This window comes from Argopecten irradians, chromosome 5 (assembly GCF_041381155.1).
Source record: "Argopecten irradians isolate NY chromosome 5, Ai_NY, whole genome shotgun sequence".
Taxonomy (NCBI): Eukaryota; Metazoa; Mollusca; class Bivalvia; order Pectinida; family Pectinidae; genus Argopecten; species Argopecten irradians.
In genome coordinates this window covers 36,946,027-36,957,964 of record NC_091138.1, presented here as the reverse complement: position 1 = coordinate 36,957,964, position 11,938 = coordinate 36,946,027, and the positions used below count along the sequence as shown (strand labels likewise).

General features: G+C 32.8%; 1 protein-coding gene across 1 annotated transcript; it reads left to right on the top strand.

The window, feature by feature from the left end:
* The first annotated feature begins 2,826 nt into the window (after nt 1–2,826).
* LOC138323709 (phosphomannomutase 2-like) lies at nt 2,827–11,403 on the top strand. The gene is made up of 7 exons (XM_069268507.1): nt 2,827–2,961; nt 3,855–3,975; nt 4,445–4,527; nt 5,230–5,321; nt 7,627–7,726; nt 8,156–8,347; nt 8,807–11,403. Exons 1-7 carry the CDS (start codon nt 2,890–2,892, stop codon nt 8,912–8,914), a joined length of 768 nt encoding a protein of 255 aa, XP_069124608.1. The 5' UTR covers nt 2,827–2,889; the 3' UTR covers nt 8,915–11,403.
* The last annotated feature ends 535 nt before the right edge of the window (nt 11,404–11,938 follow it).

Genomic DNA, 11,938 nt, shown 5'->3' with positions numbered 1-11,938 from the left:
TTGTTGTGTTAGTTGCTTTTTTAAGCAATACACAAGATTCAGATTCAAGTTTCGAATGCACGCACACTACATGAAGATGCGCCTTAATTAGCTGAAGTCTGCTAACAAATGGTGTCTATCGAGAATTAACAGGTAATTATCAACCAATAATGTAACATTTGAAATTTAATTTTACCCTGGTAAATCGTACTTTCGGTATATCGAAATCGAAATTCCCTCTTCGACAATATGGGTAGTACGAATGTTACTCTGCCGAAGCATCTGGTTCTATTATCTATATCTTTTATATTTTGGTCATAACATTTGCATCAGATAATCACAAGTATACGACATCATCTGACTGGCGCTTTTTCGTGTGTTGCTGTCCTCGTTTTAAGTCTGAAAACCTAGCGTCTATGATAAGATTTGGTTTCTCATCAGTTTCTCATCAATCCAACATCAATGGAACGGCTTATAGTGATACTAGTATGTTGTAATATTTACATTGATGGTGATATTTTTTTAATGCCGATTATTTAATTTCCTTTGATGGTAATATCTTAGGTATGTATATATACAAGTATTGTCCTAGGTTGATGGTTGAGGCTTCGTGGGATGGTTTTTTAAATGTTCAAATTGTCAACATTGACCACATCACCTGGGAGAAAATTCCAGGTCTCCACTATTCTGTTACTGAAATCATTTCTGGCTGTATTGAGGCGAAAGGGGTTTTTGACGATTTTTTTTCTTCTTCGTGTCCTCTTATTCCAGTATGTCTCATTGGAGAACACATGTTCTCACTTGTAACGATAAGGATTCTGTTGATAGTTTCTCTACCTTGTCTGTCTTTAGCCTTCTGTATTAGAGCGTTGGGATATCCAGGACATTTAATCCATCTGGATAGGAGAGGCCCTTAATTTTGGCCAGTCTTTTTATACCACTTCTTTGGATATTTTTTTTTTTCATGTCTTTTTTTTTTTTTTTTTTTTTAGATGAAGCAGTACAATTGTGTATTCCGAATAAGGCCTTACCATGGTCTTGTATTTAAGCATTGAAGTCATTATTTTTTAATTTCATCGGGGTATGAAAGAAATTTTGTTTGCGAACTGTGTGAATCCGCATAGCGGATTCTCACAAAAGTTTGCAAACAAAATTTATTTCATACTCCGATGAAATTAAGAAAAATAGTGACTTCAATGCTTATAATTAATTTTCCAGGCTACTTTATAAAATGAAATACAAATGTACGTTTATACGTACGATTCCATTGATTTTTTCCAAGGGAATATTTTTTCCGAATCGATACGCAACGTCAATGTTTCTATTGTGACGTCACGATAAGGTCGGGTTTCCGCGCCATTCTCGGATTTTTTTTTTCTTTTTTTTTTTTTTTATCGTTGAATGAAAAAAATGAATGGGCCAATCAGAAAGCCAGAAACAAAGAGAAAATTGAATATAGAGTTGTGAAGGTTTGGTTGTCAAGAGATGTGAAGGTTCTGAAGATGATATCCATGACTTGATTTCCCTTTGGTGTAGCTTTATTGAATTGATTTGTGAATTTCAATGTGTTGTCCACTGTGACACCCAGATCTTTCTCACTACAGTAGGCCTATTTGTTTTTCCTAGCTGGATTCTATTGTTACCATCTTTTAAGCTGTATTGTTACATGTGCCTGGCTCTCAATATAAATGTAAATAAAGTAATTTCGACTGTTATCATATGCAATTGATTGAGAATCGTTACAAATGTACAAATCCTCAGAAACTATTGACCGGTCAAGACGTACCATATCGTTCACATATATTAGAAATAATATGGGTCCGAGGACATATTCCATTTGGTACTCCACTTTTGACTTTTTGGTCTAAGAACTGGTTCCAGTTGGTTACTCTTTGGTTTAATCCCGATAGAAACTCACGTATCCATGGCAATAGTTTGCTTTTAATTCCATAGAACTCTAGTTTGTGAATGAGAAGTGTAGCTATATGACCAAGGATTTATAAGTGAGATACGTCATTGTATGTGACACTTTGTTAAAGGCCCTGCTAAAATCCAAATAAACATGTGTAGAGATAGTAAATGATCGGAAGCCCTGGAGTATCGAGGATGCACTGTTATTTGCTCCGATTTTGTTTGTTGTTGTTTTTTTGTTTTTGTTTTTTTTTTTTTTTTGTACCAAAATAAGGTCACAATCAAAATAAAATACGCAGATATGTTATATAAGAAGTAATTTATTCAAATTTATTAAAGTTATATGTGCCGTATTTTTCATACTCACGAATCAAGATGAGCTTTTGATATGTTATTTGTTACCAAAAGTTACCAACATTTTGAGAATTGCAGTATTTTCAATGCTTACGTTTTAATTTTACGAGTACATATATGAGCTGAAAATGATTTTTGGCAGTTCTGCCAAAAATCATTATATGTACATACTGTATATAGTGAAGTGAAATGAGTACATACGGTCGGACCATAAAGCCAAATCGTGGTCTACAATTTCATTTAGCATTTTTATAATGTTATTAGTCATTGTAAAGTGATTTCTGCGGGTATGTTTCCATATAAACATACATAAGGCATTAAAACCAACAATTTTACAGTACTTAAATTCTGTGTTGCAACTAACGTTTGTCAGACATCTGGAACCATTTGAATGATTTTCACGGCTTAATTCATCAAACCTTACGGTTTTCAATAGATTAATGAAGAAAAAATAACATGTCAAAATTTTCGTCCAGTTACGGCACATATAACTTTAAAGCATTCGAAACTTAAATAATTTATCCTAATCGCGTTATAATTATATTATTGCTGGTCCGTTTTGATGTTCGGCTAGAATACCATTTTTATCCCCTGTAATTTAAAGGGGAGTAACTCTAAGTTAGTTTACAGTTTGCAACCGGCAAGATGGCTTCGCAACGTGACACGTCCACTATTTGTGTTTTTGATGTCGACGGAACACTCACGGAACCACGTCTTGTAAGCTATGAATGAAGTTAGACAGATTAAACTTAATTCATTTCCACGTGGGAAAGATTATCAATGTCGCTAATAAATGAGTTATTTTCATCGGACCCAACCGACATGTGCTAGTGTTTGGTGTAGTCTTGTCTAACAGTTAACATGTTTGACTGTTTGCTTCTGTGTCTGTTTGTCATGCAGTGTTTAAACTTACAAATGTATATCTATACACAGTATACTGTATATCTCATGATCATTACAGTAGCTGTGTTATGTCTAACTGTTATACCATGTACAATGTAGTTCACCATGTTTCCGCAACAAATTTGTCCAAGCATATAAAACTTTATATAGATAGACATACATGTCAAGTAAAAATTCTAATGATAAATCCCCATGATTATGTTTTTAAATAGATTATACCTGTCATACTTCATTATAAATACATGTACAGTACAATATAATTCAAGACATGTACGCTGTGTGACGAAAAATAATTTCCTATTGCATCATCTAATAATGCTGTTTTAAAAGTGTGGGAAATGATTAATCACTATACTATAAGCACCACTCCTCCTTTTGAAGCCTCAATTTCAATTGCCCGGGTGTAAATAAAAACCAAAACTGTATAGGTTTGCAATAATTTTATCTTATTGAGCACCTTTTTTTTATTTATTTCTTTTTTTTTTCATTTTTTTTTCAATTTTTTTTTATATGCTCTGAGCGCTTATTGGGTCAAATACGGTAGCTGGTTTATCTTTCCATATGTACAAATGTACATACATGTATTATACCTGAGGATGGCCACATTTTGAAATTCTAATACAGAATACACAGTATATTGTACAAGTGATGGTGATATAATTAATTGTTTTTTAATTACAAGTATTATTTTTTTTATTTGCCTGCAGAAAATTCAACCAGATATGGAGGAATTTCTCCAGAAATTAAAGAGTAAAGTCGACGTGGCTCTAGTCGGGGGTTCAGATCTGGTAAAGATAGAGGAACAGATGCAGGATCCCAAATCAAATGGTAATGTGGCCAAAATCATCATTTTAATATGTGCAGATAATACTAAAACTAGGATATCGGTTGAACTTTTGAAATAAAACAACAAATGTGATACATCAATGGTAAGAAAAAACAACAGCATTACTAAATGTGGAAAATCTTCTACATTTGTACTTCATCATTTTGTGGATATATATATAGTGATACACGTGTTCTGTCTGTTCATTTGAAATATGCATAATGGAAAATAATTATTTATCCTTTGTTTTCATAATAAATCTGGATTTCTGATAGGCTGATATATTTTTTTCATTCCACTATTTTATTTAGAATATAAAACTGACAAAATTCTTGTTTGTCACCATTTTTGGGTAATATATATATAGTGTTTGTCCATTGCACACATTTTAGTTACATATACACTCTTAAATTAGCATGTAAAAACACATTACAGTTATGTGACCATAACAGCCATTTTTTTTTTTTTCAGAATCTGTCACTAAAAAGTTTAATTACGTCTTCTCTGAAAATGGTCTTGTTGCTTACCACAATGGAGAAAAAGTTGGGCAAGAGGTAAAAATATAATGTCAGGAACATGAAATTTCATTCAAATGTTGACTTGTTCAGACCAGTGAGTCAATCTGATTAAAATACAGATCCTTATAACTTCTCCGTTCAATAGAGGATCTGACAACATCCCATAAGGGGTCATGTTCGGATGACGTTTTAACCATGTGTACTTCAGATCAAATTCATTTTCTGCACATTGCTACGTCAATTGATAACGCCATTTCGTCCCAGTATACATATACATTTAGCTTTGTTGTGTTCTTTGGACAAGATTACTATGTACACGAAAATAATTTGGAAAGCTTTTTCAAACTATTTCTTCCCCAGTCAAGATTCTGAAAGTAGCAATTTGATTGGCCATTTTTCAAAGGTCACCAGATAGAATGTGACCCCTAGTGGGATGTTGTTAGATCCTCTTATGAAACGTACCTTGTTAGTGATAATAAAGTATCTGTACTTTAATCAGACTGCCAGTGATTATACTTCAATTCTTTTCAATACTTTTAGAATCATATTGCGATTGAAATTCAACATGTAAGATATTCCATATATAACAACTCTTTTGTTAGGTCGGAATATTATTGAAACCATAATTCTGATAATGAAATTGTTCATAGGATTTAAACAGATGCAAATATTTCAACAAATGATACAAATCTATTTTTCAATAGAACTTTATAGTAACTTTTCAATTACCTTTTTCAGGACCTTCTGAATTATGCTGGAGAAGAAAAGTTACAGAAAGTAATCAATTTTGCCATGAAGTACATGTCAGATATTAAATTGCCAGCAAAAAGGTAAGACCTTAACGATACGAGTACTGAAAATAAATATGACATCTCTTCCAATTCCATTGATCCTGCACAATATCTGGTGAAGCTTTTCTAATCCTCAAATACAGTTATTTAGTAAATTTCACTCATTTACTCTGGACAGTGAAGGCACAACATTCTAGGATGTTGAAATCATAGACATTCTTGATATACAGAGTCCTCACTAACAATCCATGTATAAATCGTGTGTTGTGGTTCCATCAACCCATATTTTGTGTATCAATCAAGTTAAAATTGATAGCACTGGGCCCAATTTTATGAACATTCCTTTAATTTAAAAAAATCCTTCAACTTAAAATTCTCCTTAGAAAAGCATTACAGATTTAAAGATAGACTCCTTAAGATTTTCTTCTTGTCTTCTGCTATATGCTTTTCTATGAGGAATTTAAAGTTAGAACTTCCTTAAAGTTCTGGAATGATCATGAAAATGAAACTGGGCCCAGGTTAATTTTGACTACATTAGAAAGAATGTAATTTTTAGGTCACCTGAGACAAAGTCTCAAGTGACCTATTCTAATCGCCTTTTGTCCGTCGTCGTCGTGCGTCGTTACCGTAAAACTGCTGAAGCAATTTCAATGAAATTTTGCACAAACCTTCTAAGGCATTAAGGCAAATCAAAATTGTGAATTATATGGTCCCCACCCCCCAGGGGGCTGTGGGAGGAGCCAAAGGGAGTAAAATTGAGTAAAATTTCAAAAATCTTCTTCTCTACTCACAGATGTGGTAGAATCAATACTCTTCATAGATAGAAAGGTCTTAAGGTCCTTTACAAAAATTGTGAATTATATGACCCTGGGGTCTCTAGTTTCCCCCTGGGAGGAGGGGGTTAAGTTTACTATAGATTATATTGGGAAAAACACATTTTTGCGCATTATTTGGACATTTGTAATAGGAAATGAGTCAAATGTTGTCAGAATTATCAGTATGAGATGGGGCCATTTAATCCTATTAACAAATTTTCTAATGACTGACCCCAGGGGCCTTAGGGGGCGGGGTCAAAAGGGGTCAAATAGGCTAAAACTTCAAAAATCTTCTTCTGAAGTTCTGGAAATGGTAGAATCAAATACTTTTCATAAATAGAAAGGTCTTAAGGTCCTTTACAAAAATTGTGAATTATATGACCCTGGGGTCTCACGTTTCCCCCTGGGGAGGGGGTCAAGTTTACTATAGTTTATATAGGGAAAACACATTTATGAGCATGTTTTGCTCAATTTTCATTGGAAATAAGTCAAACTTGGTTAGAATTATTAGCCTGAGATAGCATTTTAATATCATATCCATATTGGTCCAGGCCGACCCCCTGGGGGCAGTGGGGCGGGGCCAAAAAAGGTCAAATAGGCTAAAACTTCAAAAATATTCTTTTAAAGTTCTGGAAATGGTATAAACAAATACACTTTATAGATGAAAAGGTCTTAAAGTTTGTTTATAAAAATTGTAAATTATATGGACCCTGGGGTCTCCTGTTTCCCCTTGGGGAGGGGGTCAAGTTTACTATAGTTTATATAGGAAAAACACATTTATGAGCATGTTTTGCTCAATTTTTCATTGGAAACGAGTCAATCTTGGTTAGAATTATTAGCCTGAGATAGCATTTAAATATCATATCCACATTGGTCCTGGCCGACCCCCTGGGGGCAGAGGGGCGGGGCTAAAAAAGGGTCAAATAGGCTAAAACTTCAAAAATCTTCTAAAATTCTGGATACAGTAGAATCAAATAATTATAGATGGAAAGGTCTCAAGATGTTTTTAAAAGAAATTGTGAATTATATGACCTTGGGGTCTCACTTTACCCCCTGGGGAGGGGTCAAGTTTACTATAGTTTATATAGGAAAAACATATTTGTGAACATTATTTGCCCAATTTTCGTAGGAAATGAGTCATACTTGATTAGAATTATTATTATCCTGAGATAAAGCATTTTAACATCCATATCCATCCTCGATGACCCCCTGGGGGACCAGAGGGCGGGCAAAACAGGATCAAAATGATTAAAATTTCAAAAAATACCTCTAAATTCACAGGTTTGATGGAAGCAAATACTCTTCATAGTCTAAAAAGTCAAATTTATAAATCACTGACCAACTTCAAGGCCCAGCATATAGTGTTTATATGTCTTTAATTTGTTCCATTATTTGTTTAATTATATATTCTAACTCAGGTGATCGTTAAGGCCCATGGGCCTCTTGTTTTAATTAATTTTAGTATTATTATGTTTATTTTAAGAAAAAAAACAATAAGTAAAAAGGATGTTGATTCTTTGACTTTACAGAGGAACATTCTTTGAATTCCGCAGTAGTATGATCAACATTTGTCCAGTTGGTAGAAGCTGTTCACAGAAGGAGAGGCTTGAGTTTGCGGCATATGATAAGGTTAGTGCAATATTATTACTGCTAAAAGAATTACATTAACATCCATACAAAAATGTAAGACAATTGATAATTACAAAAATTAATGTATAAGTAAGAACTTCTTAATCTCCCATGCTCATGGAAATACAAATGTATAAATACACATATTTTGTTGTGTTTGTGTTAGATATTTAGGATGTTTCAGGGATTCTTGGCCATGTGATTACAATCAAAATTGATATATAGATATCCCTGTAAAGCTGCAGTAATCTTGTAAAAGCTGAATTGCAGTGCATTGTTGAAAGGTTAATTTGACCTAGACCTCAAGGTCAAAGGTCTTGTTTTTTTTTTAATTTTCAAAAATTCTAAGTGATAACTTTAAACTATTTAAGATTATGTTATAAAGCTTTTAGGATACAAGACCATTCTTATGCTTACTTTGAATTTCAGGAACACAAAATGAGAGAAAAGTTTCAGACTGCCCTGAGAGAAGCATTCCCTGACGATGGTCTGGTATTTGCCATTGGAGGCCAAATCAGCATTGACGTCTACCCTGTAGGATGGGACAAAACTTTCTGTCTTAAGTTCATAGAGAAGGGAAACTACAAGACAATACACTTCTTTGGTGATAAAACAGATCCAGTAAGTTTATTGAGTGTGAATTTATATGGAAATTAATTGTTTGTTATCATACGAATGTCATTTAAGAAAAAGTCTATGTAAAAGGTACATTTAAGTCTGAGAGAGTTTTAAAAATTCATTTAATATCGGTTAAAAACAGGTTTCAGTTGTTGGTATAATACAAAGTTGTTGTTTTTATAAAATCAAAGATGCATAGTAAATGAATGTTATTTGTTTTGTTTGTTTTAAAGTCTTATATATAACCAGAGTCATTTAAGGACATGTTAGGTTATATGGTTGATGAAAGCTGGAGTACCGGAGTAAAACCACTGACATACAGTCATGACCAGTACCTAGCAACTGCCCCTCAAAGGATTTAAACTTGAAACCCAGAGGTGGGGGGCTAGTGGTAATATATGTCTGAACACTGTACTCTGTCACCTAATGAATGTTAAACAAATTTATTGGAATCTGTTCCAGGGTGGCAATGACCATGAGATATATAGTGATCCAAGGACGATAGGACACAAAGTAGCCAATCCAAAGGATACCATCAAACAAGTCTCAGAACTGTTCTTCAAAGACTGAGAAATCAGAAATCCAGCAATCTCACACTCAACTTTCACCAATATATTGGCATGGACGCTAGCTGGGAAATACAGCTTACACTTTTGGGATTATTCTGTAGGGTTCTAATTAGATAGAATAAGTCTTTCCCCAGGCTCTGATTTCTCCAAACAAAAGTACAGACTTAAGTCAAAACTGAAGTTTTTCTCCTTATATAACTTGTGTGCAAATTTTTGACTTAAGTCATGCTATGATTTTTAATTACTTTGTTATGTAAAATTGTTTCGAGAAATTGAGACTATGTCTGTGACTTCATAACACCTTATATATTTCTTTCCGAAGTCTTTATTTATTTCAGTACTTATTTATTTTTCGTTTTTAATTGTGGGATTTTTTAAATGAGAGTTTAAATATCTGATCTTGTGAGCAGGTAATACTATAAGTTGGCATGGGGCAAAAAATTTTGTAGATTTCTTTAGAGAACTGTACAGTAAGCTCAGTATACTATCACAATTAAATGTCACAAGAACTACTCTGAAAAAGGCTTACCAAGGAATATAAAAAAAACCAGAATAGGTGATTTACAGAATAGATGTGTTATGGCTTTAAATAGATTCATCTGCAGGAAAAGAAGATGGCATGTATAGGTGACTTAGGAAATGTCAGAAAGAACCAAATATATAGTGTCTTTTGTTTTGCATAATCAAGTACATTTTGTTATATTATTCACTTCCAGGGATATTATTACAGAAGTGTGTTCGGATGATGTATGGATTGTGCAAATTGTGAAATAGATCGAGTGGCATCTTATGTATAAATTTGTGTTTTGGATATCTGCATGGCTGGTTATTATACATGTAATACAATGTGTACATGATTGATATTTTGGTATGAGAAATGTATAATTGGAATATATATATCATGTAGATTACAATGGTGACACTATACTTGCAGATTGAGGCTTAATGCATTTTTGTTTAATATTAATTTTGGGAATAACTTTTTCATAATACAACCAAGATGTACATATGTATACATGTATATGTAATTACGTTTAATGCATTTGTTGATAGTGACTTGAAAGATGAAAAGATTTATCCATTTTGAAAGATGATGTATAAATGTCAATGTTGAAAATGGTTCAGATGTGCAATGTCTTTGACAAGGTATTCCTATTTTGTAGAGATCATTTCTAATTTCTGAATTCCATGAATCTCTAAAGAAATACAGAGATGTAGATAATGCAAAATTAGCTATCATAACATAAAACTCAACCTTTTATAGTACTATATACAACTGTATGAACAGAGCAGAGACAATTTAATAATCAAAATAAAGGGCCCAGTTTTGCTCCGATATTTTATACTCAAAAACTAATGTGAAAAGCTGAAAGATGAATGTTTAGATTTAAAATTTGATGTAACCATATTTTCTCTCTTTCATACTGTTATGTTTAATACAAGCTTGCATATTCATATTCTGTTGTTATTTTCAAACTATCCATTGAGTGCTACTGTGTAACATTTAAAGCGAATAGTCGGACAAACAAAGGCTTAAGTCGGTAAAAATGGTGTTAATACATCCTGTATAATTTCTTATGAAATAGAAAAATAAAAACTCCTATCAAAATTGCTCTGTATGCGAAGAAATTAATATATATTATAGGAATCCTAATACGTCTTCCCGACCGGCTATCATTGCAGTTCACTCTTAACGCACATCCATGCAGCCTCGTTTTCAAAGAGTTAGGCGAATTTATATTTAGAACTGTGCTAAATTTACATGGGGCTTCCCTATAATTTCAATGGTCAAAACTGGACACCGTAAGCGGAACTTGACCAACATTATGGTATACAAGGACTTTTGGAAGGCCAAAGAACGTATTTAGACTGGTTTCCTTTGCCCGACTATTCGCTTTAAATTACCAATGGTAACCATATATTTATTTCATTTATTTGAGAGGAAATTTAGGTAGGTATCGATTGTGACCTCAGGATATTATGAGCACAAATTACGTCATTTTCCTCCAAAAATATGATATTGTACCCGCAAAAACATGACATAACAATCGGTATCTACCCGCAAGGGCAGATAACTCTGTAATACACTGCATGAGCGAAAGTTGATGCAATGTTACAGACATGATCTCCAGTACAAATACGTTTATGTAGAAACTTATAATTAAGCCTGTTTAGATGGTAATGGTTTATGTTTCAACAAGTACTAGATAGCTTCATAATAAACTATTAAATGTACCGATAAAATGCTTTGACACAACTTTGTACATGTCTAACTATATGAGAGAGGTAACTGATGCAATTTTTATTGAAAACCTTGAATGCTTGTATGTTAAAATAAAAAAAAAAATGAGACCAAAAACACTTGTGGGATATTAATTATATATACACTTATATTTCAATCTATGCTAATATTTCTTTTGTTTTGGAAAATTTTTATTTTTGATAATAATTTATCTGCCAAATTTTAATTAAAATCATATTAATACATTTTTACTGTGTTAATTTATATTAATGTTTTTCACCAGGACAGCTGTCTAATGTTTTGGCCCATTTACAGTACAACATTTCTTGTACACATGATATGAGCCGTCAAATTGTCACAATTCCTGGCAAGGGGAAGTAACTCTGATATATCAGAATGCATACCATATGAAATGCTGAATGTGGTTCATAAAAATCGCCTATGAAATGGACATTTCTTTCATGGATATGATTTGAGATTACTGAAATAAAGTTAAATATGGTATATGTATTTTCCCAAGCCTTGAAGGTTTTATTTCAATTCAACCTAATTGTATCACTATTGATAATATATATAGAATTATGGTAACTGAAAATATTTTTGTTAGAATCTATTCTATGGCTACATTTCCTGCACCATTCAATATTCTGATGGACGTTTAAACTTGTGTTATCAAATATTTCTAGTATATGTATTCATTTTATGTTGAACACTTTACTAGTGTACAAATGAAGAAATATCTCTTGAAAGAAAACTCACAAGACTTAAATCATCTGCTTAACA